General features: G+C 53.4%; 1 protein-coding gene across 3 annotated transcripts; it reads right to left on the reverse strand.

The window, feature by feature from the left end:
* Nucleotides 1–146: 146 nt before the first annotated feature.
* Nucleotides 147–27,187, reverse strand: RAB15 (RAB15, member RAS oncogene family). Of its 3 annotated transcripts, XM_022570350.3 has the most exons (7): nt 26,825–27,187; nt 9,553–9,613; nt 8,547–8,607; nt 7,971–8,048; nt 7,200–7,289; nt 5,911–5,976; nt 147–5,752 (listed from the first exon to the last, which is right to left on the reverse strand). In XM_022570350.3, exons 1-7 carry the CDS (start codon nt 26,946–26,948, stop codon nt 5,594–5,596), a joined length of 639 nt encoding a protein of 212 aa, XP_022426058.1. In that variant the 5' UTR covers nt 26,949–27,187; the 3' UTR covers nt 147–5,593. The 3 variants fall into 3 exon arrangements, with proteins under 3 accessions (XP_022426058.1, XP_089763966.1, XP_089763967.1); XM_089907840.1 differs by lacking the exon at nt 26,825–27,187 and having other exon boundaries at nt 9,553–11,564; XM_089907841.1 differs by lacking the exons at nt 7,971–8,048; nt 26,825–27,187 and having other exon boundaries at nt 9,553–11,569.

The raw sequence follows: 27,187 nt of genomic DNA on the forward strand, positions 1-27,187 counted from the left end.
AAGTGCTGTTCAAACAGGAAGGTGGCTCCTCCTATTTACAGACTCTGAACAAAGCCACCTCCCTGCTCCACCCTGTTGGCAACCTAGGAAGGGCCAATGTGATATCTCTGAGCAGACATGAATAATTCACTGCTTGCAGGAAACCAGAGCCCCAAAGGTTGGACGGGGAGGAAAAAAGGCAGGGACGGATGCAAGATTGACTCCTACTTGCCCCAGCATATTGTTTTCACTTGGCACAGACAGTTATTGAGCGCCTGCTGAGTGCCGAGCTCTGAATTGTGCAATTGAGAGGTCAGGGTCTGCCGAGGGCTGAAGGATGAGGAAGAGGATTGGGCGCATGTCCCCTTGACTCAGACTACAAATGGAATATACATGTTACTGTTCACATTTCTCTCTTTGGCTGTTACTTTCCACAAGCACAAAATCAAAGGGACCATTAGGAGGACGGTGTGTGGTTTTCTAAAATAATGGCTTTCAGTGCCTCAGCTTGCACCAGTCTGAAGAGGGGAAGCTGTGTTTGTCTTGAAAAGTCTCTCAGTGAGTGATGGTACTTGTCCTGGAGAGCACATCTGCCCTTGCCCCCTGCGCTGTACCATCTCCTCTAATACCCCACACCCCACCTCCACAGGGTCATGAGGATGCAGTTGGTTGTGGCTGGGATAACAGAGAGGAGTCACAGAGCAGGTGGGTAAACTCAGAGGGGATGGATGCCCCTACCTCTTATCAGACAAAGACAGTCCCAAAGACTTCTCAGAGGGGCTTGTGCTGGTCATTCCCCACGGAAGGAAGTGTGCAGGCAGTTGAAGCTGCTATGGTTCTAGACCCAGCTAGGCCACTCACGATGTTTTCAACACCAGCATGCAACGTGTTGCAGGACATCGGGGGACCTGCTAAGAGCTATCATGGGAGCACAGCACTGGAAGCCCACAGAAACTAAAAAGACCTAATGCTTCACTTCGTTCTTCCAAACACCCACCAATGCAAGAAATCAGGGTTTGTTATTTTGTTTTTTGTTTTTAATGCCTGGATTTCTCCATCATTAAAGCTGGCAATTAGGCTTTACCTGGCTTTGGGATTTTAGAGCGAAATTTCAATAACAATGCAGTTGTTTACTAGAGAGTGTTTTCACAGGTATGTGTCCATTGGGAACTGTCTCCTAGAACAAAGAATAAGCCAGGTTGGGGAGCAGCTGGTCTTGAGAATCTGATTTGTTGAGAAGATGGAGGAAGTGCCTTCCAGGAAGTACCCAGGTGTTCTGTTCTGTAGCCTGTTCATGGCTGTTTATAGCGACACGGGGATCCATACATCTTAACTGGCTGCTCCCTACACAAAAGCCTCCATTACCTAAGTGGGAATGGAATCTTTTGCCACTAGAAGAGGTGGCAGGAAATGCAGAGGGAAGTGTGTCCCCTGCTGAGGCTGGGTGGAGTTGCTAGAAAAAGCAAATAAACGCCTCCTAAGCCACTGAGTCAAGAACTTTGCCCTGATAATGGGCTAAACTCTTAACATGAACTTGCCAGATTCACCTGCATGCCTAGCACTTCCCTAGTACTCTCTGGGCTTCCAGATGCCTCTTACTGGCTGCCCTTCTGGGACCCCTCTCCAGGAAGACCATGGAAGTTGCTGAACTGAGGAGTGGAGGTGCTGTCTTCCTTAGGTACACGACACCCCTTTTCTCCAGGGGCAACCTAGGACACCTTGAGTTGCCCAGGTTCTCACCTTTCACGATTGAATACAATTGATGAAGCTCTCCTAAAATACTTCTTTGTTTCCAGATTTACCTCAAACTGGCCTACTTTCCAGAAGCTTGTAACTCTGGACATGCACTAACATGGCTTTCCACAGGGACAGTAGATGTTCTGGAAACTTCACTGGCTTAGTAGGCAGAAAGCCTAGGTCGATGGTTCTCAATTCTGGCTGCAAGTGAGAACTGCATGTAGCGATTTTTCTAAATAGAGGTGCCAAGCTTTCCCCTCTGGAGATTTCAATTTCGGTTGTTCCTTTTAAGCCTTGACTCTGCCACTCTTCCTTGGGGCCCCTAGGCACCTGTTTCCTTATCTGTCGAACTTGGATAAAGATAATCACCTTCCTTATCTCGCACAGACGTGATTGTCTGATTGTTCCGATAAAGGAGATAAAGCATTACAAGTTCTCTGTAAATTGGAAAATGCAGGTTAAGATCTTAGGCTACTGTTGCCCTGCCTTGTTTTACTCCTTCCTTCATTTTATCTTTACCTCCAAACATTCTCTGCCTCTTCCATCAACTCTGGACCCCAGAGTATAGTATTCATCAGTCCCCAGACCCCAAGATTCTAGACTGCCTTGTTCCCTTGGGGTATCCAAGCACAGGGCTAGGATGAACTTCTGAAAGATTACTTAATCCCACCTCACGCCTTCAGGAAGACCTGTTTCTGTTACATTCCAAGCAGATGAGCACCCTCTTGGGTTTTTTTTTTTTAATTTATTTATTTTTGGCTGTGTTGGGTCTTCGTTTCTGTGCAAGGGCTTTCTCTAGTTGTGGCAAGCGGGGGCCACTCTTCATCGCGGCGCGCGGGCCTCTCACTATCACGGCCTCTCTTTTTGCGGAGCACAGGCTCCAGACGCGCAGGCTCAGTAGTTGTGGCTTACGGGCTTAGTTGCTCCACGGCATGTGGGATCTTCCCAGACCAGGGCTCGAACCCGTGTCCCCTGCATTGGCAGGCAGATTCTCAACCACTGCGCCACCAGGGAAGCCCCCCACCTCTTGGTTTTAAAGACACCCTCAGACATAGATATTCAGCATGTCCCCAATGACTCTACTCAATCTTATTTCCGCAATGGGAGCCCACTGCCGAGCAATGGGGGCTCTGCTTGGGGCTCCCCTGCAGGTGGCATTAGGAAAGGCACCAAACGGAAGACGTTTGCTGTTTCCATTCATTCTTCTGCTGTTGCTTTAGGATTCTGGAACCTCTTCTACCAGCACTGCCTCTCTCCCTCCCCCTGAACTGCCAGGGTCCCAGTGAGATCTACTCCCGGGGATTCACACAGGCAGTCACACCTGTGACTTGAAATATTCTTTATTTTGTAAACATCTGTGTTTAAAATAGATGAACCCTGCTCACAATTCATATCCTGGACCCGAGACACAGCACACGAAGTTTACCCGTCACAGGGAGATGCTGGGGTTCAGGAGCAGGTGGAGAGCCTGGGGCTGTGCCGAACCTCAAGACAACAGGTGCAGAGGTGGCGCCAACAGGCAGGCGCACCTGCTCAACAGTCTAAGGCCAGGTCCCAGGCTGCGTCCGGGACTGGAGAAGTTTAGGGGTGAGATGCTGACTCTGGTACCTCATGAGCATAGCTGCACCCTAAAATCCCAACCCCTCTCCTGCCCCATACCTCTCCCCAGCTGTGGCCCTTACGGATGGGGCTTCTCAGGCCATAGAATCCTAACCCCAAGTTTTCCCTTCCAGAACCCCTAGGGTACAGTAAAAATATAGTCCCTCTTCCCCAGGGGGGCTAGGAGAGAAAGGCAATGGTACTCGGCCAGATCTTCAGGGAAAGCAGCAACACTGACCACAAGTTGGAGCCAGTGGCCAGTATAACTTCCCCTCCCCCGAGCCCCTGGCTGAGGGCACACCGCGGGTTGGCACTGCTGACCTCCCCACCCCAGAGTGATGCTGCATGTTTTAACACCTGAGGAGTTAGTCCTCAAGGAAGCATCCTCAGCTGTGGTCATGATTTCGTCCTAAAGAGTCAGCTCTTTACATTTCTCATTAGCTGACGATTTATAACTATTCCTGCCTTCCTTTCCCTTCCACTACAATAACCCATCCCCCATTTCCTCATCCTGAGCTACCCTCTCCTGCCCTCTCCTGATTTGATGAGTCAGAGGAAAGGTTTGGCCATTTCATCCCCCACCCATTTTTTCAGATGAGTAAGGAAGTGAGGCTCTTAATCCTTCACATGTGTGTGTCCTGGATTTTAGTCTTTAATTAGTGAATGTTCGATGCCCAGTTTTGTTTTCACTCCAGCGCCAGCCATGCAACGCAGCTTAAGACTGATCCTCCTCCCTAGGCTTCTCCCATCTTGGGAAGGTGGAGAGGAACCCTACTAGGGCTGGTAACTGACTTGCTCCCTCCTTAAAGGGCCTCCTGCAAACGACTATTGGACCATATGGGGTTAAAGAAACTTCTTCCTGAAACAAAGGGCCCTGGAGGAGGGAGTCTGCTTCCCTCCACCTGTAGCCACAGTGCAGTTGGCAAACCCTCAGGCCTCTGAGTCAGGAGCTGAGGAACAAGATGAGCACTTGGTCTTGAAGGCTGAAGGGAACAGCACCAAGCGTTCCTACCCAGGGCTCGCCTGCTTTCTGCCCGTGAGCCCCCTGCCCTTCTCCCACAAACTTTGGGTCTCGGGAAAGCCTTGAGAGCGGAAGGCTGGGCTCGGTGAAAGACCACCAGCGTGGTTCTGTCACCTCTCACCTGCCAGGGCGGTGGTGAAGTGCCCTTCTTACATAAGAAATGGAAGATGGGGCCCAGGAATCTCTGCTGCTGCCGAATTCCCCTCTGGTTTGCAAACTGCTGTCCTGGCTCTTAACTTGATACATAGGAGCTGGTCCTTCATTTCCAAACACTCCCCTTCCTGGAGTGTGTGGTTGGCCCCAGGGCTCTCCATGCCCCTGCAGTGCCCTCAGGCCTTGGTCCACATCTTTAAATTTGGGAGCCCGGGGGCAGGGAGAAATAGCATACACGCTGCAGGGCAGGTAGAGAATGGAGGTTACTTCTTATCCCTGCCACCCCTCATCATTTTTTTTCTTCTCTGAAGCTCAGTTCCCCCAAGAGGCAGGAGGGCAGGCAGCCAAGTGCAGCGGAAGCTGGGGACGGGGCAGGGTGGGGGTGGGGTGTAGGACAGCCCCAGGCGTGGGGACCACCAGTTTGGGCTTTCCTTCCTCTCTTGCCGTTCCTCTTTCCCCAGTCACCAGGGAGGCAGGCCCATGGCACATGAAGGGGCGGCGGGGAGGAGAGGATGGGAAGAATTTCCCCCAAAGCGGAGTGGGGCTTCTCCCAGAGCAGAGCAGGGAACGTGCCCTTGAGCCTGAGTCCACTCCCTCGGCCAGGCAAAGAGGGAGGAATTGAAAGGTGCTGTACCAGCAGCCACACGGGACACGTGGGGGGTGGGGGGAGGGCTTTGATAGGAACACGGCTGAGGGGAAGGGACAGAAAGAGAGGTGGGAAGAAGCGAGGAGAAGCAGAGAGGAGACCAGATGCACTGAGAGAGAAGGAACCTCCAGTGGCCTTGACTCCAGACTGGGCCATTGTCTGGGACCTCGGGGTAGTGAGGCAGTGCTCGTAGCACATCAGGGGCTTGAAGCAGGCCTGTGGCTGGGGAAACAGGCTGGAGGGGGCCATCCCGGGGGGAGGGTGGGGGGAGGGGGGCGAGGCTGCTCGGACAGGACAGAGGAGCTGCTCCCCGGAGCCAGGCAGGGGGAGGAGCAGCGGCCGAGATTCCACAGGGTCACCCGAAGGAGAAGAGAAGCAGGGCAAAGCCCAGGCTCCCTGTGTGCCCGCAGCCCTCCTGCGGGGAGAGAGGACTGTGCGGGGCGCTCCACACAAGATGCTCAGCACCAGCAGGTTTTTGAAGAGTTCTCCGGGCCCTCAGGTTTGCCCTCATCCTCCTCCATCTCTGCCAGGGCCAACTCATTGCTGGCGGGTGTCCGCAGACCTTCCAGCTCCTTCCTGTGGGCCTGCAGCACCAGCTCGGTCAGGCGCGTGAAGGACTGGGAGGTCAAGGAACACAGTAAGTCCAGGTCTCCCCTCTTCCCGGCACCCCTGTGGCTGCCCGCCCTGGGTGGGGCTCATCTGCTCTCAGCCACTCTGCTGCCTCGTCCTCTCGCCTCCCCGCCTCGCTGGACTCAGCTCAAGAGACGGGCCTCACCTCTTTAATGTTGAGGTTGGTGCAGGCACTTGTTTCATAGAAATCCATGCCGTACTCTTTAGCCAGCTGCAAGAGAAGAACCTTCCTGAAAGGGCGTCGCTAAGGTAAGGGAGGTGCCCGCAGCACCTGGTGCATCCTTCCTGCCACTGCACTCAGGGCCCGTGCTGTGTCGCGACAGTTTCTCAGAGTAGATAATTTCTCAGATGAGACTAGGACTTCCTAAGACACAGGCTAGCAGAGAATGGGAGAAGATGCTCCACAAATGTACCCCACCTACACACAGTCACACATATACACCCAACACACACACATCACGCGTCAGGAGACAGAGACACAAAATTATTGTGACAAACTAATGAAAAACATGGGCTTTGAGGTCAAACAGACCCAGGCTGGAATACCAGTGCTGTCACTTAAGAGCATATGACCTTAGACAAGTTACCTCTTCCCTCTAAGCCCCAACTTCGCATTCTGTTCAAATGGGATGAGAGCGTCTATCAACCAAGGCTGTGGAAGGGTTAAATGGGGTCATGCATCTGTAAGCACTTGCTTAGCACAGGGCCACACATACAGTAATCAACAAATACGAATATTCTAGTAGGAACTGGCCTCTATTTTCAAAATTTTCAATGACCATGTATTATTTTTTATACTAAAAAACAATTTTATTTCAAGTGCTAATGGGACGCTATTGACTGAAGAGGGAGAGAAAAACTCTTGAGGCCCTCAGAGTAAGTGGGTGACTCTGGCCTCAGTGGTACCCATCTTTCTTTCTGTTCTCTGGGAGGATGGTCTCCCTGTGTGATTGGACATTCCCTCAAAACCATCCTCCTACCCTCTCTGCCACCATGGCTTCTCTGAATGTGGGCCCTTCACGCCTTCATTTCCCTTCCTACCTCTTTTCAACTGTAAGGAGGACAGGGAGTGGGTGTGGAGGGGTGAGATGACTGTAGGACAGAAGCTATGCCTGGATGCTGCTAGAGGAGAAGGGAGCCACTTGAGGTCCCTCCTACGCACTAACCAGGGTGGGCTCTTAGGCAGAGGTAATCCTGCTTTGGGCGCCTTGGAGTTCGGAGAGGTCTTTGTTTCAGGATGGACCCCAAATCACTGTCGTAAAGGACAGAAAACAAACGCTCAAGGATGGCAATTCAGCCAGTGCCTTAGGCTACTGTGGAGGTAGGGGGGTGTCTGATGATGGTGGTAGAACCCTGGGTCCCAGTTCTCAGGCCTGGCCCAGGAAGCCAGCCAAAAACCCAAGGGATGGATTCAGCCAGCCCACTCGCACTTACCTGCTGCCCTTGCTCTCTTCCCACCTGCCGTTTCTGCTCTTCATCAGCCTTATTCCCTATAAGGATCTTCTGGACACCTTCTGGTGCATACTAGGGACAAAGGACAGACAGAACTGCCAGTGAGTCCTGCCTTCCCCCAGTCTCCCCACCCACACAGCCTACACGGGCTTCCACACCAGCAGCAAAGTTAAGAGCCCTAGGGACAGAGTGGGCTGAGCGGGTGCAGGTGCCAGGCGTCCCCAAGTACCATGGCTGATCCCAGGGGTCCCAGAGGGATGTCACAGGGACTGTTTAGGGTAGAAGACACTGATGCTTCCTCGGGTTGGACAACTGGAAAGGACACTGGACTTAAGTCCAGCCCCTCATTCTACAGATGAAGAACTGGGGACTCAGAGTTCAAATGGCTTGCCCAGGGCTCAACAACTGTGGTGGCAGAGCCAGGACTGGAACCCCAGTCTTGCAATTCCACCTGGTCCTGACATTTCAGGAAGGAAGCTGTTCACAGCGTAGGCTCTGTCCTAACTCATTTCAGGGGAAGACATAGCCGTGGAGGCCTGGCAGGGTATAGAGCATGGAGGGCGTGGCTGCTTGGGCTTCTTCCTCATGTCTTACTCACCCAGAGGTCTTGATCCAGGGCTGCAGAAGGCAAGGGTTCCTGGTAGTGTTTGCTCGCCAACCCTGACAGCTTCAGCCCTTCCCATGTGGCCTTCACTTTGCTTTCCCCTCTGAGGTGCCCTTCCCCACCCCCAAGAGTGAGGCAGCACATCCTACCTCATCCACATCACTGACCCACTTCATGATGTGCTGGTAAGAGCGCTCGCTGCTAATGTCGTAGACTAAAAATATTCCCTGAGAGAGAGAAGGAGAGAGAGATGGGGCAGGTACATGCACACAGAGACAGTGCATAGTCATGGGGTCAGAATTGGGTGTGGTACCTTAAATGCTGGGTCCCAATCTCCCTTCTCCCTGCTTAGCATAATGAAGATCCCTCAGCACCCAGAAAAGTCTCCTTCTCTCTCAGACCCCCAAAGCTGTTGCTTCCTAGGCTCATCACACAGCTCTCTGAGGCAGAAAGGCACCAATACTTTGATGTGGTCTTTGGCCCGAGGAGGAGGGTGGAAGTTGAGGGTGAGGGTGGGGACCCGCCAGTAGTGAGTGCTCAGAGAGTAGCTGATGAATGAATGATCAGTGAACGACTGAAAGACCGCCCTGAGCCCACCCCCCTCACTCCCCAGCAGGCAATCCGAGGGCCCATTTGGGGATCAGTGGCACAAATATCTCAAACGCCCAGAGGCAGGAGTGTGGGTGGCAGCATCCCACCTCTAAACCCTGAAAATAGCGGCTCACCTGGGCCCGTCGATAGTACTGCTTTGTGATGGTCTGATATCTCTCCTGCCCCGCTGTGTCCCTGCAATAGAAAGCCAGCCCTTCAAAAGAGCATGGACCATGGAAGCAGGTGGGGAGGGGAGGAACGGGACCTGGGAGACCCTGTGCCTTTGCAGGAGAAACTGGAGAGCTGCAGGGTGAAAAATCAGTGGAGCTTTGGTCCCCAAGGGGATCCAAACGTATCTGACTCTGCAGCAGAGAGGACTGGTCATAGGTGCTGACAGGGCTTGTGGGTCCTTGTCAACTGTATCTGCGCTAGGAGCCACAACCATAACTAGGTCTTGGATAACTTTCTCTAGGATTTGGCCGTTGTGGCCAGACTGGTGGGACTACTCCATCTCCAGTCCCTCTGGGACCTCTGCAGGCAATGCCCATACCACTCTGAAATTGGGAGGCCGCTCCAAATGCTGGAAAGGCAATGCTTCCAGGAGCAACAGGCCAGAGAGCTATAGCGGCCCCCTGTGGCTACTTATGGGAACTGCACTGTGCTGTAGTGAGGAACTCCGACCAGGAACTCCCACTGTAAGGATGGGGCGTAGCCCTCCCTGCTTGGAATCCTACCTCAGTGCTATGCAGGGCAGCACGGCCCAAGGGAAAAGCTTTATTCGAAGACAAACCCGCAGTGCTTAGTTTGCCAATTCCTTCTAATTCTTGCTTTTTGGTGACTTGCGGTCAGTCCCATAAGTTTCTTAAGAAAGAGATGAGAGGGAACTCCCTGGTGGTTCAGTGGTTAGGACTCCGCGCTTTCACTGCCAAGGGCCTGGATTTAATCCCTGGTGGGGGAACTAAGATCTTGGGAGCCGCAGAGATGAGAGATTAAGGCTCATGGGAGCAGGAGATGGGCTTTGAGACTTCTGCTTCTCTCCATCGAAAAGGTGGCCAGTTACTCCAGATGAAGCCTCTGGATTTTACACATGGCAGTGGCAGCTAGGGAGAGCCCCAGGTCCTCTCCTGCTACCCAACTCACCAAATCTGTATCCGTACTTTGATGCCATCTACCTCTATGGTCTTCATCTTAAAGTCAACACCTGGGGAAAGGAAGTGAGCAAGAAAGTTAGGAAGGGGGCTTCCCTGGTGGCGCAGTGGTGAAGAATCCACCTGCCAATGCACCTGCCAATGCACGGGTTCGAGCCCTGGTCTGGGAAGATCCCACATGCCGCAGAGCAACTAAGCCCATGCGCCACAACTACTGAGCCTGTGCTCTAGAGCCCGTGAGCCACAACTACCGAGCCCGCATGCCACAACTACTGAAGCCCATGTGCCTAGAGCCCGTGCTCTGCAACAAGAGAAGCCACCACAATGAGAAGCCTGCGCACCGCAACGAAGAGTAGCCCCCACTCGCCACAACTAGAGAAAGCCCGTGCTCAGCAATAAAAAATAAAATAAATAAATTTTAAAAAAGAAAGAAAGGAAGGATACCCACTGAAGAACTGAAGTATGGCCCAGGGCACTCATACCTGAGGGTCTCCTTTTGGTTTAACTTGGCAGAAAGATGGCACAAGGTAAAGGCCTTCTTGAACCAAAAACTGACCCTCAGGGAGTGTCCAGGGCTTTGAATGGGGCTTCCCGTCCTCCTTGAGCTGCGAGTTGCCAGGAGTAAAGGGCCTGTGGCACACAGGAAGTGAATATGGGGGAATCCACTCCGTTGCTGCCTTACTTAGCCCCAAAATGTGTCTCACTCTACTCCTGTGTAAAGTTTTCCTTATTTATACTTGTGCAGAGAACCACTTGTATTTATCCCTCCTGGAATGCTAATCCCTAGGAATAGCAGTCCACCTCATTTGCCTGGGTTTATTCTCTCTCTGCCTTATTAGCAACCAGGAGGGGTTACGGTGCCGTCATGAATGTGGGGAAGGCACAGAGACCCTGGCGAGAGAGGACTGTTTCAGCCCCACAGTGTGTATAGAGCCCTCGGCACCTAACAAAGGCCCACCAAGGAGACGGCCTAGTGCATCTGTTGCTGACTAGGCCCTTTTACCAGAGGAGGCATTGTTGTTTACTAGAAGGAGCATGGGCTTCAATGTCAGGCCTGTGCTTGAATCCTAACTCTGGCCACTTAACTCATAGCTATGACCTTGGGCACCTCTGAGCCTCCATTTTCTCATCAGTAAAATGGGGACATTACCAATCATTTCAGAGGGTCACTGAGAAAACCAAATGATATACAGTGCCGGGCACCTGGTGGACATTCAGTGGGTCACAGCTATCACTATACCAAGTGCAGCCCTGGTCTACATGGGAGCTCCTGGGTCACTGCCAGTGACCACATGAAGAGGCAGTGGCACAGCATGTCATTGGGGGAGGGAGGGTAGACAATCAGGGCTCTCAGGCTTATCTGCCCAGGGGCTTGAGGAGCTAAGCTGCCACAAGACACAGGAAACGTAAGGGATTTGGCAAACCAGTCCAGCGCAGAAACGTATCTGGGGAATTTTGCAGCAGAAGTCAGCACCACCAGCAGCATGCAGGCTTGAATCTGAGTGACAGCAGTGATGAGGCACCTCTCCCCAGCCCTTACTGTGCCAGGCACTGTGCCCGGTGATTCAAGAACTGTGTCTAGGAAGTTAATTAAGCTGCAGTCCTAGTGCACTCCCTGGAGACAAGTCAGGAATGGGCACCATTAACCAGTGTTCAGGTGAGAAACAGGGTGAAGGCAGAGTTCTGGCCCGTAGTCCCCAGGCTGCACAGCACAGCCCCAAAGGTGCCAGAATCCCTAGTGCCCCTGCCATTCCACCCCGGCATTAGTCCTTTGCCAACAGGAATACTTCCCCCCTTATCCACATTGTCCCCAGCTTTCCACAAACACAGACATTAAATTCAGGCTCTTCCTTCTCACCACTGAGACCAATCATCATTTAATTAAAAGGGAGAAAAAGATTCAGACTGGACAACCTGAACTAAATCAACTTGCTCGGAAGTGAATCATTTTTCACCTGCCCAAGCTGATTCATATCTATCGAGCTGTACTTTTCCAAATGGATAACGTCTGGCAGCCATTCTACCGAGGGTGCCAAGAAAGTAAAAAAAAGAGGAGGGAGAAAGAAGGAGAGGGGCCCCTGGCCTTGGTGGGGGGCAGTAGCGTGCTCACCCCCTCCCTAGACAAGCAGTTGTCAAGAATTTGCTTCTCGGGACTTCCCTGGTGGTCCAATGGGTAAGACTCCACGCTCCCAATGCAGGGGGCCTGGGTTCGATCCCTGGTTAGGGAACTAGATCCCACATGCCACAGCTAAGAGTTCGCATGCCACAACTAAAGATCCCGCATGCCACAACTAAGACCTGGTACAGCCTAAATAAATAAATAAATATTAAAAAAAAAATTTGCTTCTCCCCAACACCCGGCATAGAAGGGAATCGAGAAACCTTTGTTCTTTCCTGGTACAGTGCCTTCTTCCCAGGAGAACCAGGGATTCTGTTCATTTCATAATAAAGCCAGCTCGTCCTCATGCCAGCCCAGCAAGCCCAGTCAAAGGGCAGCACCTTGTGCAAAGTGGTCACAAGGGTGGGGAGCTGGTGAGAGAGGAATCTATATCCTTTATTCCACAAACCTCTATGGGAACTTACTTTGTGCCCTGCACAGTGCTAGATGCAGACAAAGTGGCCAAAAAGACAGATGGTCCTTGCCCTTACAGAGCTTATTAGACGGGAAACAAAGGCCCAGGGAGGTAAGATAACTAGCCCAAGGTTGGCACAGCAAGTAGCAGAGGCCTGTTTGATGGCAGAGCCCTTGCACTGTTCCTTGGGGGAATGAGAGGAGAATAGTGCGTTAACCAGGCAGAGAGGCCTTACCTACGCTTTGCTGTTTCTCTCTGGAGAAGGGCTCAGCTGGGGGAGGAGCCCCCAACACCAGGGAGCTTTCCCTGACTATGAAGGCAGGTCTTAGGAGAGGCAGGGCTGACAAGAAGACAGGGAGCCGCCCTGGGAGTGAGCGCTGGGCTTGGATTCCTCCTCCCCTCTTCCCTCGCTTCTTAGCTGTGTGGCCAGGGACCAAGGCTGGGGAATTCTGGGGGCTCATGGCACCCCCACACCCACCACCGTCTTGCAATCTAGACCCTCCTGACCACCGATAAAATTTGTTGTAACATCTCTGAGAAATAAAATGCATCAGTATTGGCTCTTCACCAGCACTAAGGAAGAAACATAGAAAGTCTATGCCTTCTGAGGGATCGTCCTCTCCCACCCACTCCCATCCTTTTTAAATTGAAAGATTAACAGCCCAAAGATCTTCTAGTGAAATCTATTGCTCTACTCTGCTCCCATACACCCTGCACCTTCCACGGTGTCCATCTACCAGTCAGCCCTGGCCTGCCGTGACCTGTGCCCATCTGCGGCCCCTTCCCTGTCCCTGCGTGGCTGTTGGTTTTTTTCCACTGCTGAGCACTGCAGGGCAAAGTCAAAAGACTGGCCCTGTTTAGTCGCCTAGAGACTCACGCTTTCTCACCTCTGCCGGGCCTCGCTGCTGCTCAGAAGCTGTTTATTCCAGGTGGTTCACCCACCACATTCCTCACAGCCACTGTCTTCCCTGCTGAAGGGCTCAGTCCCGGTCCACCCTCTCCCTACCACTACCGCTGAAAGCATCCAAGAGAACACCCTGTCCACTGTCTTAAGGGCAAAGTGACAGCTGCCTGATGAAGCCTTGCTGTAAGGCCCACCTCATTTCCTCAGAATGTCCTGTCGTCTCCACCTTCCCTGGGGAAGGGTCCTCTATCCTTTCCAAGTCTCACCTCTCAGCTGTCATCAGCCCCTCTAGGTGTACATCCTATCCTAACAGTTTCGCCCCTCTCTGTTGCACCTTCAGACTCTTTAGGGAGAAGAGAGATTCTTCATCTAACTCCACCCCTGGCGTGTTCTCATTCTGGCTCCTCTAAGACAGCACTTCTCAAACTTTAAAGTGGATGCACCTCATGTGGGGACCATGTTAAAATGCAGATTCCGATTGAGTCGGTGTGAGATGCGGCCTAAGACGCCACATAAGCCTCTGGGTGAGGCTGATATTACTGGTCCATGGATCACACTTTTGACAGCAGGCTTCTAAGGACAGTGGTTCTCAAAGTGTGGTCCCCGGACCTGCAGCATCAGCACCACCGTCAGTCAGGGCTCGTTAGAAATGCCAATTATTGGGCCTCGCCTCATATCTACAGAATCCAAAACTCTGGGCAGGGGTGGGGTGGAGGTGGCTCGGAATCTGTGTTTGAACAAGTTCTCCAGGTGACTCTAGCACATGCTGAAGTTGGGGAGTTCCATCTGGACTGCGACTTTGTGAAGTGTCAGGTGGGGCAGCATGGGTAGCACATGCTGAAGTTGGGGAGTTCCATCTGGACTGCGACTTTGCCTGTGAGGTGTCAGGTGGGGCAGCACGGGAGTTCTCCGATTCTCAAGGTGTACTTTGCAGATGCTCAGCTTCAGAATCACCTGGGGTGACTAAGAAAAAAAAGATACTCCTTTGTCTTTCTAGACCTAATGAATCAGAATTTGAGAGTGAGGCCCTGAAACCTGTATTTTTAACAGGACCATAGGTGACTTTTTAGATAGGCGAAAGTTTGAGGGTTCTAATTTAGTGGAAGAGCCATCCATTGGCATTGGAGCCAGAAAGACCTGGGTCTGGATCCTGATTCTGGTACTTGCTGTGTGACTTTGGGGAACTCTCAACTTCTCTGAGCCTCAGCTTGCTTGCATAGAATGAGAATACCAGCGGCCTCCTAAGGGTGGGTGTGGGGTATAAATTAGATAATGTATGTGCAGCTCCTCACAGGTAGAAGACAGTTCTCTCACTCCTACCTTCCCTTTGCTGAATAAAGGCTTCCTGGGGAGGAGCCAGGAAAACAAACCCAGAGCACCCTTGATGTGGGAAGGATTGCACAGTCTAGTCCCCTGCTACTCCACTACCCTTGCTCATCCAGAGACCGGCAGCATCCACGGCACCGGGGAGCCTGTTAGAAAATGCAAATGGGCCCACCCAGACCTACTACATCTAAGGCACACTAACGTTTGAAAATGACTGTCTAGCCCATCTCTAGGTAGAACACACGCAAGGTTCATGATACTGCTAAGCATTATAGCACACCCCCTGGCTAGGGGATCCAGAGCCCTTGGTTCTCATGCCAGCCCTATGAAGGAGGTAGGGACAGGGATTATTACCGTGAGGCACAGAGAAGCCAAGTAACTTACTCCCTTCCCACATCCTATGGCTGAGCCAGAACTGCAAACAGGTTTCTCAAAACCTACCCAGGACACCTCACTTGATCAGTGGCTTCCCAACCCTCCGAGGCTGCGGACTCTTACTGCCTTTTCTGTCCCGCCCCTGCCTTCCCCACCCCTGTTCTGGTATAACAAGGCATCTAGTAGTGGGCACACATGGAGCAAGCCCACCATCACCTATTATTAGGGAGCCCCTTGGTCCTTGAGAGCTCATGATTTCACTAAGCCCAGATGCATCGCCTTGCACAGCGCCATGTCAGCATCCCTTCAAGAGGACCGGCTTCCTTTCCCGGGCACAGGGAACACCCAGGTGTGAAGAAACAAGCAGCTACCTCCACACCGCTCCGGTAGAGGTTCTTGGAGACCTTAGAGCCCCGGGACCAGAAAGTCAAGAAGACGAGGCCCTCTCCCAACCAAGTGCCCAGAGCACGACCAGCAGTTCATCGTTTCTTCCCAGCACCTCAGATACGTCAAGCGTGGTGTCCGCCACACCCAGTGTCCCTTTTCGGCTGGAAGTACACAGCCCAAAGCCTCCGCTCAGGGAAGCAGGGCTGGCTGTGGCATGTTCTTTGTGGGGAAGCAGCTCCCGCCTAGACCAGGGTGGACATCTGACCCAAAGGAGGCCCATCAGTGGGCTTGCTGGTCACCCACAGCGTGACCTGGCCAACAGGAGCAGCTGGGGGAGTGCCAGTGCCGTCTCCGCCAAAGCGGCTCCTTCCAGGTGGTGCAGAGGGACTGGCCGGTTGGTACCGAGAGAAGCAGGAGGCAGACAGATGTGCAGAGTGGGAGCTGGGGGCATGGGTCCCAGCACAGCTACCGGTCCATGCCAGACCCCAGGTGTTGGCCCGTGGGCATCCTCATAGCATAGCCCCTCTTCTTAGTGCACACCTCAGGTTGCCTGAGAATTCTCAGCCTGTACTTGCCCACTGCTGCCTAGTGGCTCCCCCAGGCTGGTGGCAAGTCGTTTCAGCTACAGGGCTGGGAGGAAGACGACGTGCCCTGCTGCTTGCCACCTCCTACTTTTTGTCTTCTAGATGCAGAGCATCTAAGAGGCAGAGGATAACTTTTGTATTTGACAAAATTTTGTGTTTGTTTTAAAAATCTCCGCGTTGGACTTCCCTGGTGGCGCAGTGGTTAAGAATCCACCTGCCAGGCTTCCCTTGGTGGCGCAGTGGTTGAGAATCTGCCTGCTAATGCAGGGGACACAGGTTCGAGCCCTGGTCTGGGAGGATCCCACATGCCGCAGAGCAACTAGCCTGCGCGTCTGGAGCCCGTGCTCCGCAACAAGAGAGGCCGCAATAGTGAGAGGCCCGCACACCGCGATGAAGAGTGGCCCCCGCTTGCCACAACTAGAGAAAGCCCTCGCACAGAAACGAAGACCCAACACAGCAAAAATAAATAAATAAATAACTAAAAAAACCTCCTACCCCCAACATCTTAAAAAAAAAAAAAGAAAGAATCCACCTGCCACTACAGGGGACACGGGTTCGATCCCTGGACCAGGAAGATCCCACATGCCGCGGAGCAATTAATACCATGAGCCACAACTACTGAGCCCGCACTACTAAAGCCCGTGCTCCGCAACAAGGGAAGCCAGCGCAGTGAGAAGCCCAGGCACCGCAATGAAGAATAGCCCCCACTCGCTGCAACTAGAGAAAGCCCACACGCAACAACAAAGACCCAACACAGCCATAAATAAATAATTTTTTAAAAATCTCCGCCTCCATACCAGCAGTGCCAGGCATAAAGTAGCAATGCCATTAGTGGCATCCCCCTGCCCCAGAGAGCAGGAGGAGGGGGTGCCCATGGCTCAAGAGCAGTGGCATGTGTCCTGCTGCCTTAACACCTCACAGACAATGACAAGAAAACTCAGTTAAGTGACAGTGCCAGGCCCTGACACACCTATGACGGTGCTGCCCTAACTATACCAGTGGCCTCTGGCTCTTCCTGTGTCCTTGGCTGTGTAGCCTCTGCTCCTTCAGCAGCAACCCCCAGTGACTGCCAGGCCACACCCAGAGTCCTGGAGCACAGTAACAGGGCTGCCGTCAGAGAACTGGAGGACAGGGAGGCCCTGCTTTAGGTACTGGGGCGAGGGACAGGGCAGGGGAGACGGCACTAGCACTCCCTCAGCTCCTAAGATACCTCACTGTGGGGATGAGCTTACTGCCCCAGTCCACAGTGGAGGGCCTGTGAAGACCGTGGAAAGAAGGGAACAGGGCACATCCAGGGGAACGGCACTCCTTCCCATCACTGTCTGCCTCCAAAGAAAACCCTGGAAAGCATGGAGGGAGGGCAGCTCAAGAAACAGAGTGGCTTGAGGACACGGGGAGGGGGAGGGGTGGGCTGGGACAAGGTGAGAGAGTGGCATGGACATATATACACTACCAAATGTAGAATGGATGGCTGGTGGGAAGCAGCTGCATAGCACAGGGAGATCAGCTCCGTGCTTTGTGACCACCTAGAGGGGTGGGATAGGGAGGGTGGGAGGGAGACGCAAGAGGGAGGGGAGGGCTTCCCTGGTGGCGCAGTGGTTGAGAGTCCGCCTGCCGATGCAGGGGACACGGGTTCGTGCCCCAGTCCGGGAAGATCCCACATGCTGCAGAGCGGCTGGGCCCGTGAGCCATGGCCGCTGAGCCTGCGCTCCGCAACGGGAGAGACTACAGCAGTGAGAGGCCCGCGTACCGCAAAAAAAAAAAAAAAAAAGAGGGAGGGGATATGGGGATATGTGTATATGTATAGCTGATTCACTTTGTTATACAGCAGAAGCTAAAGCACCATTGTAGAGCAATTATACTCCAATAAAGATGTTGAAAAAAACAAAAAAGAAGAAACAGAGTGGCGAGGTCATTAAGAACACAATTGTGAGGTCAGAGTTTGGTTCCAATCCTGCCTTTACCACTAATTGCCTGTGTGATCCTGGGAAAGCTACTTAACTTCTCTTTGCCTTAGTTTCCTCCCCTGTAAAATGGGGATGGCAATCCCTGATGTCAGAGAATTTTTGTAAGGGTTATGAGATAAGCTATAAAACCCATAACACAGAGCCTGGCACAAAGCTTTATTAAATCTTAGCTGAAAAAGCTATCTCCTATGGGAGGGATGAGATTAGGGTCATGGCTTGGGGAATAGAAAAAGCTCTAGAAAGTAGGAAGGAGCTCATGTCAGGAAGAGGAAGCAGAGTGGTGCCAAGAGGGGAGACAGCCACGCTAAGCTGGAGTGTTTCAACAGAAAGTGAAGATGCCGCCCACCGTGGGAGCCACACGGCCCCCAGAGTCTGCCTGCAACCTAAATTCTGGCAAAGCCAGGTGTGCCTGTTGGTGAGCCAGCACCTCATGGGTTAATGTCAGGTGCCAGCTTGCCCGCCCGCCCAGTGCCACGTGCTTCAAGTGGAAACAGGACTCTTCTGGGTGCCAAATGTTATCACCGTGATCAACCGCAGCCCAGAGGCCCGGCAGCCAGCGTGACCTGAGCCTTTCCATCAGCAAGGAGACGCCACCACAGGAACAACTTAATACATCTGAAACCCAAGGCAGATACCCAATCCCTGGAGCCGTGTTGGCTCCGGTTACCAAACTCAAGTCCCAGGAAGGACCCCAGCCCCTCCCCCTGCAGGAAACCAGCAAGTACGGGACAGGACGCGTGGAGCTCACATGGGATGTGGCAGGAGGTCACCCCGAGCAACCCCAAAACAAACTGTCAGGAAAGGCAGATCCTGCAGGGAGGTGGCTGCCTGACTTTGCCACCCCAAACAAGGCACCAGCGTAATCCCTTGCCCTCAGCAAGAAAGGAAACCATTTCCCCGCCAGCTGAGGGACAAGGGAGAGGAAGAAGACAGGAGAGCTAAGAGACAAAGCTCAAGAGAAGATTCCAGGCATAAGTGTGCCTCACACCAGTCAGGTGAGGGGCGGGGGAGAGGGTCTTTGCCCCAAGCCTGCCACTTACTGCATCGCCCTTCCTCCCTTCTGTCTGGGAACTCTTAGCCTCACTGTTTGTGCGGCTGCATGCCACTGACTTCCTCTTACCCAGCTCCGGAATGACTGTCCCTCATGCTGGCCTGGTTCAGGGGAAAAGGTGCCCCCAGGCTGTCTGAGCACATGCATGAGGCAGCATTCGCACCATCTTGCTCTGGGAGCAATGGGAAGCAGGGCCTTTGGCAGACAGAATCCTGATCCTCTAACTCCAAGGCCATGATTTAACCTGAGGTCAAAGGCCCTGATTCAGATGTCCACCCACAAAAAGACTGGCGATCTCAGAATGATATTCCCTCTCCTTTCTTTTTTAAGACACAAACAGATGCAGTGCACGTAGTGATACGGGGAACAACTCTCTAGACTACTACCTTCGCATCAGATCTTGAAGGGAGAGTCTTTGGAGACCCTGGACCCAGGAACCCAGGGGCTATTATCATGCAGAAGGGTTTCCCAGTCAAACGTGGACTCCCGTGATGCTGAGAGGAATGCATGCCCCAGTGCCTGAGCCCTAGGATCTCCTACTCCAGAGTCCTGGAGGGTCCCTTCAGCAGCCTGGCTGAGCCGATGGGCATCACCTGACACCAGCAGTGACCCTGAGCAACAGGCAATATTGACCTTAGTGTAAGACACTGACCTGTCACCTCTGCATTCACCAAAGAGGACCCGACTCGCGCAGCGATCACGGGAGCCACTTCCTTCCTCCGTGCTATGTCTGAGCTTCTCCTATAGCATGTATCTGAGCAGAAAAGCTAAAAGCTACAGGGAACAGTTCACCCCTTACAAAATGCTCCCCTTCTTCTCCCCTCTTCGCACAGTTCCAAACTGTACATGGGTACACAGTGAGTTTCTCATTGTCTGTGAGTCCCAAGAAACCAACACTACTTGCAACTTCCCTCAGGGAAGAGCAAAAGTTCTCTAGGAAACGTACGCACGCATTCATCCATTCATTCATAACAAACTATTATTGAATGCCTGCCATGTGCCAGGAGCTAAGCTAGGTACTTGAAGACACAGCTGCAAATAATACAGAAAGATCCTTGTCTTCAGAGAGCTTCTATTCTAGTGCGGAAGACAGATAATAAATAAGTAAACTAGTAATTTCAGAGAGTGCTAAGTATTGAGGCAAAAGCAGAATAATGGAGTAGAAGATGAGGACACCCGGGCACAAGCTGCTTTAGAATGGCTGGTCAGAGAAGATCTTTTAAAGGAGGTGGCATCTGAGCTGAGGACTAAATGACAAGAAGGTACCAGCAGGGGGAAGATCTGAAGGATCAGGGCCCCAGGCAGGAACACATTTCAGTGAAACTTGCAGTTCCTCAGAAGAGAAAAAAAAAGAGGGGCCACATTATTCTTTCCTCTGTGATAAAAGAGGAAAAGCTCGGCAAGGCCCTGCCCTTCTCTGGGCTCTCCTGGGGACCCACCGTCATCATACACGTGTGCGTACACATTCATGGACATAGAAACACACATTCATGGACATAGAAACTTGTCTGGAGGCTCTAACTGAAGAATGTACCAAGAAACTTCTCAAACACTTGCAAGGCCGACTTGGAGACTCCTCGCCCCCCACTTTATGATGAGATCTCTACACAGACTGGCTCACGTATGTAAAGCACACCATCCCTGTGCAGAGTAGGTGTTCGGGAAACATCGGTCCCCTTGCCCTTCCCACGGCTGCATGCACAGACCTCCAGAGGGCCTCCGGGCTGTGTGCCACGCACTCCAGCTAACCCCGTCCTGCTCCCCTCCAGCAGACCCTTGACCTGGGCCTTGCTCCCTCAGCCGGCTGCTGAGTGGTCCGTGGGTACCGCTGAGGCAGCCAAGACCTGCCAGGCTTCTGACCACTCACTCCTCCGCCCTCCGCAGAGCCTCTTCTGGGCTGCGCCATGTTGACAGGCGGCAGAAGGTTCCAGGAGGAAGAGACTGGAGCCTGGAGCCCCAGGAGCAAACATCTGGGAGGGAACAGGCCCTCTCGATGCATCTGCCCTTGCTCGGAGCCCGAAGAGCAAACTCCCAGCAAGGCTCTAGCTGAACTTAAGCTGGTGCGACCACGGCCAGGCAGAAGAGTAGCAGCCCCGAGTCCTGAGGTGTTTTCCACACACCCCGCCCCCAGCCCCATCCCCTGGGGCACCCTGCTTAGTCTTCAAGGCCTCACTCAAATGTCACTTCCTCCGTGAAGCCTTCACCAACTGATGCAGGAGGAATTGATCACTCCTGTGTGATTCCAAAGCATTCTGACGTGGTTTCTGCATAAACTCTGCTTGTCTGTTCGGATGCCTGACTCCTCAACAGCTCTGTGAGCTCCCAGAGGGCACAACAGCATCTCGCTCATTTCACAGTCTCATTGCCTGGCAGAAGGCAGATACTCAGTGTATATTATTCAACAAAACTGAATCAATGAAAGAAAAAAAATGAATGAGTAGGTGTGTGAGGGAATAAATGAGTGAATGAATGAAGTCAGTACATTCCAGTAGAAAAGATCCGTGGAGAGAAAATTTTAATCAGAGAAGAGGGATCAGAGAATGACCCATATTTTGAAGCCAACTGTCGGCTCTCTCTTTGGATCATGGGGCCCCAGTCACAGAGTTCCCTGTAAATATGTTATCAAAATAGTAACATGAAGGCAACACTCAGATCTCATCCTCAAAGGTGCCCCGGCCAGACTCCTCAATCACGGCCCCAGACTGTCCCCCAGAGGGTCATGTCAAGGAAGCAGACTCAGCCAACAGCAGTGGCACAACGGTCCCTCCAGCCCAGGGCCCTCAGATGGGGTGAGGGAGGCACATGTCCTCTCCCCTTTGGCTCCCAGGAGAGAGGTTCTGCTTGGCAGCCGTGGATGGGCCTTCTGGGGTGAGCAAGGGCATGCCCAATGCAGTTTGGGGAAAGTGGAGGAGAGGAGATGGTTCAAGTTAGGGTCACCTGAATGCAAGACGTGAGCATCACTTCCCTGGGGCCTCGGTTTTCCTAGTTATAAAATAGGGCCAATGATTAGTTCTGTCTTCCTCAGTGGGAGGGATTAAATGTCCAGGAAACTCTGTGGTCCCCTTGACAAAGCACATTGCCCAGGGCAGAACAGCCAAGGAGAGGTCAGAGCCCTGTGCAGAAAATTGGCACTTTTACAGGGAAACAGGCACAAATATTAGATTACAGAAAAAGGCACTCTGAGACGAGGTGGCAATCAGGGTAGAAGAGTAATAGCCAAATATCGACTTTCATGTTATAAAGCTCATCACCAAGCTGTCTGGGAAGCAGGGAGGAGGAGAAGAGGAGGAAGAAGCAGGAACCAGGGTGCTCGAAGCTGTGGGTGAATCTGCAGAGTCGTGCAGGTGGCACAGGTGCACAGAGCAGCTGAAATGAGGGCTTCTGAGCCATTCTCGGGGATCAGGTCCTTGGGGCGGGGGTGTGCGCAGCAGGGCCGGAGGCAGGGTGACACCTGGCTGAGGTCAGAGCCTTGAGGCAGAGCCGTCCTCTCCGGTCACGGCTCTCCCCACTCCTCCGCCTCTGCACATCCTCGCCAACTCACTCTTCCTTCTCAGCCCCGGCACTGTCAGGGCAAGGGGGGAAATAGCACCAAAGCGGAAATGAAACCCAGAGTCTACTCATGTGCTCCCCAGGAAGGGCAGCTGGCACCCTGGTTCCCATGTTGTTCACTGCTGTCCCCGCAGCTCCTTGTCTGGCTCAGAACGGCGGGTGCTCTGCAGAGTGCCCGGATGACCAAATGCACGACTGATGGACAGGATGACCTCAAAGCACATATCGACAGTTTGTTCATCTCCAACTTTCTTATGAGCTAGGGATAATCATAATACAATGAGAGCAGCTGCCTTTTTTTTTTTTTTCTGAGAGCTCTGCCAAGTGCTTTGTATCTATTAGCCTCTGTAATCTTCACAAAGACCATTAAGGAAGATTCTGTTACTATCTTCCATTTACAGATGTGGAAATTAAGGGCAGAGACGTTAAGTGTCTGTGAGGCCACGGCAAATCTTAGGCATGTGGTCTGTGCTCCTTCTATTCTACTCAGCTTCTCACCTCCCCTTCCTTTCTGCAGGCCTCCCAACACGGTGGGGTACACAGACCCACCGGACCCTCCCGCAGTGTACACAGCATGTATACACAGTGCCTTGCGGTCTGGGGGCCCGCAGACCTCAGGACCACGGTGCCCAAGCGTCGGCCCCCATGTTTGTTAGGCCACTGGACTGCAGGCTATTGACCTCTCCCCCCTGGTCCTTCCCCAGCCCACTCCCCCATCTTCAGTTACTCACGAGCCCTTTCCCCAGGCAAGGAGAGCCAGTTCAAAGAGAACTTCCTGAGAAAGATGCTACTGCAGCAGCAAACCCAGACTGAGGAACCAAGCCTGAAGCCACAGCCGTTCAACCAGCGAAGCCGGAAAATTATAGGCCGAAGCCTCCTAGAAGCCCAGAAGGTGGCCTTTAAGACAAAAAGGTCCCCAGGACAGGGAGTGAGATGACAGGGTCTCAGGGAAGACCAAGGATTGGGGGGAGAAAACCAACTCACGGGCAGTCCCTACAGCTTGCCTGAGTGGCTGACACGTGGCCGCCACACAGAAAGGAAATCAAAGGTCCCCTGCATGTCGATGTCCACTAGGATGGGACATCATCTCCCCACTGGGCAGGCAGCGCCAGCCACACGAGGCCCTCTCAGGTTTGAACTACTCGCTGCTTCCGGAGGGAAACAAGAACAGGGGATTGCGTGGAGTTTGGTGTTGGTACCACAGGAGGGGGAGGGGTGGAAGAGAGAGAAGGGACGAGCTGAGAGGGTCCTACGTGCCCACATACTACCACTGGTCTCCCCTGACTGGTCTCCCTGCCCCAAGGCCTAAGCCCCTCTCCCAGCCGACATCCTAAGTGCCACCTTCATCCTGTCGTCCCCCTGCTCGAGAAACCCTTGACGCCATTGCGAAGACTGGAGTTCCAGCTCCTCAGCCAGGCCCTCAATGACCTCTGCCCTCGTTTGTTCATTAGTTTAACATTTATGGAGAGCGTGCCTGGCCCTGTTCTGGGACTACGAAAACAAAGAGGAATGAGGTTTGGTCTGACCCTCAAGGCACGTGAAGTATAGTTTGGGAGACAGAGAGATAAACAGAGGAATGTTCTCCTCCCCTAAAACTCCCTTCTGTTCCAGCCAGACTGCCCAGAGTTCCATGAACACCCACTGAATTCCCACCTCTGTCGTCTCTGCTCCCGTCACTCCATCTGCTCCTACCCCTACAGGAACTGAGATGCAGCCCACACTGCAAGCCCTCTCTCCAGCCTTCCCTCCTCCCTGAGCCTCCCTGCCGCTTCTTTCCACACGGCCCCTCTCCTTCTGTGACCTCCTCCATCTAGTGCTTTGTGTAGCATTAGCACTCACGCACAGGCCCCTCACCATTCACGGGCTGCCTCAGACAAGTCTTGCGTGGTTATTTAGCTGCTGATACCGAATGTAATACCTTCATTGCTAGGAACAATAAGGATCATCATCCATCCCCTACATTTGAAGAGTGCTTCACAAGTGCTTGCAAAGAGATTCTCTAATTGTGGCCAAGGCTCTTTTTCGCCTGTGTTGCTTCCCCAACTAGATCACAGGCTTCTGTGGGCAGGAAAAGGTGGACTGCAATCTGTCTCTAACATGCCTGGCGCGGTACTTTGTAGTGAATGTTTAATTAATTGGCTTAACAGGTGAAGAAACAGCAGAAAACATCACAGTGCTGACTGCCCGCCTCTGCACGGGCCCCTTCAGGGTCAGCACAGCTGCATGGGAAATAAATGCCGGTGGCACGGACCCAGCTCAGGGCCACCTGCCCACCTGCTGACCAGAAAGAAGAGGGGCGGTCAGTGCCTCCACCTACCTGGGAGGTCTCCTCACTGCCCCCTGCAGGCCCATTTCTGGAATGTCACATGCTCTTACAGTAAGTGGCCCAAACAGTGAATCACAAATTGACATGATCCAAGAATCTGAACTCTGTCTTGGTAGTCATTGGTGAATTGCCCCGTTTTCCCTATTCCACAGAAGCAGCTCTGGGAAACGTGCAGAGATCAATGTCCATGATCAGGTCGCAGCACCAAGCCCAGATACAGGACACACATTTTTTGTTTTTGTTTTTTTTTTTGGAATGGATAAATTAATGAATAGGACTTGGTAGTACCCATTTTCTTGGCTCCTTGATTTGTCTCCTGGCTGCCCCTTCCATCTCCCTGGGGAACTTTTTGTATCCCAGAAGGGAAAGCTTTTATTGACCATCCAACTCTTCTCCTAAGTCTTAGTTGCAGCCAAAAAACACGCCTAAGACAAGGCAGAGTCACAAGTGCTGTGGAAAGCTTTAAACCGGAAAGCATTTAAGAAACCCAGTGGGGCAGATTTTAAAAGGCTGTTGTGAAGAAAGGCAGGTTTCTTTCTCTTTCATGGAATCGAAACTCCTAAAAAGTCCTCTCTATCCTGGGTAAAGGTGGACCCAGCCATCAGTGCAGAGAAAGTGCTAACCTGCTGCCCTTTGTCCTCAAGCCTGCAACCTGTCCTCATATCCCATCTGGTTCCTCAGCCATTCCCAGGCACTCCCCCAATATCTCCTCTTCCCTGAGCCTTCCCCAGAGGCCCGCAGCCCTCCCTTGGTCTCCAGACCTGTCCCATCCCTGAGATGTGTCTCATTCAAACAGCGGCCCAGTCCAAGCTCCAGGGCCTCCTAGGAGCTAGCTTTACAGCTCCCCTGAGGAAGATGAATGCATCTATCTGTCCCCTGACCCTGAGCCCCTTGAAGATAGTGAAGCAAAGAGAGAATGAGACCCCAGGAGCTCAGTGATGATGACAACGGTAATAGCAGCAGTCTTTTACAAACATTATCTCATTTAATCCTTCCAACAGCTGGGCAGGTAGGAACTGTTATCATTCCCATTCTACAGATGAGAAACTAAAGCTCAGAAGCTTAAGTGATATTCAAGGTCACGCTGCCCCAAAGTGAGGTTTCCAGGTCTGTCTGACAACAAAGCCTGCCTCTGAACCATGAGGCTCTCGTCCTCCCGGTTCTACCTGCTCCCTCTTTTCTCTTGGCAAGGAGTCTGTGTGGGGAGGAAGAGCGGAAGTCTCAAGTGGAAGCCTAGTCTGGGGCCCTTCCTGACAGGAGAGGGGACCTGGGCAGTGCTGAAGCCACTCCAGGGCATCACTCAGGGAACCCGTTAGATGTGAGTGGAATGTCCTCCACTCAGACCTCTCAGAGGAGGAGGCCACTCAGGGTCCAAGAGGGGACTCTCAGAGGGGAGGCCACCCACTCCTATGGACCAGTGAGCCCATAACAGTCCTGTCCGGGATGTCACAAGGCCTCGTCCCTCTAAGCACAGGCTCCAGCGTTGCCAGAGCAAAGAGATCTACTCTAAGGTGAGTCCTGCCTGCTTTCTGACCCCCTTGCCTGGCAAGTAATCCTCCTGGTCCTTAGCCGCCTTCAAGGCAAATGCTTCAGCTGGCTGCTTTTCGGAAGCTGGCTAGTAAATGCCCCCTTCACCGGCACATGGGCTCTTACCTTGTCCATGCCCTCCTCGCAGGTGTCCCACCTTGTGGCTTCCCTCCACAACTGTGCCCTGTCAAGTCAATCCCTTCCTCCTCTCTTCCCCCTCCTGGCTCCACACTGGGTCGCCCCTGGACTGAGGGTACCCAGTGACTCAGAACTCGGCTCCCCCCACAGTGAACCCCTGTCCCCGAGCACAAGCTTTTTTTCCCCCTCCCCCTCTGCACCTGAGGTTGGGGGGATGTCATATCGGTGGCTTTGATTCTCACTGCCCCAGCTTAGGGTACCCAGGCCTACGCCACCCTGTTATCTCGTCTTCTACGGGGAGGCTCCCCAGCGTGAGGCCCGAGCGCCTTCCATAGTCACGGACAGCAGCAGGGAGCCTGTCACCTCCAGGAACCCAGGCTTAAATCCCCAGCCGGTGGCCCCTCACCCCGGGACTCATCCCCTCGTTTTCGCCTCCCACGACACCGCCGCTAGCCGGAGGGGCGGACCCTTGTTCCCGGGCTGGGGAAGGGGCAGGGGCCGCCCCGAGAAGGGGCGGCGGCGGGGAGGGTGGGGCGCCCCCGGCCACCGCCCCTTACCGATGGTGGAGATGTGCGAGGAGTGGAACTCGTTGTCGGTGAAGCGACACAGCAGGCAGGTCTTGCCTACCCCGGAGTCCCCGATCAGCAGCAACCGGAACAGCACATCGTACTGCTTCGCCATGGCTGGGCCGGCGGGCCGGCGGGCGAGCGGGCGGGCGGGCGGCGGGCTCAGCCCCGCTCGCCCCGGGCCATCGCGGCGCGCGCCCGCCCGAGAACTGCGCCGGCGGCGAGAAGGAAGCGGGGCCGGCCCGCGCCGCCTCGCCGCCGTTCGCTCGCTCGGAGCCGGGAAGCGTGTGCGGCGGGAGCGCGGTAGGAGGAGAGAGCCGGCCCCCGCCCGCCCCTTCCCCTGCGCCTCCGCCG

Source organism: Delphinapterus leucas, chromosome 2 (assembly GCF_059928025.1).
Source record: "Delphinapterus leucas isolate spDelLeu-1000000601 "Yukka" chromosome 2, BTC_Dleu_Yukka2, whole genome shotgun sequence".
Taxonomy (NCBI): domain Eukaryota; kingdom Metazoa; phylum Chordata; class Mammalia; order Artiodactyla; family Monodontidae; genus Delphinapterus; species Delphinapterus leucas.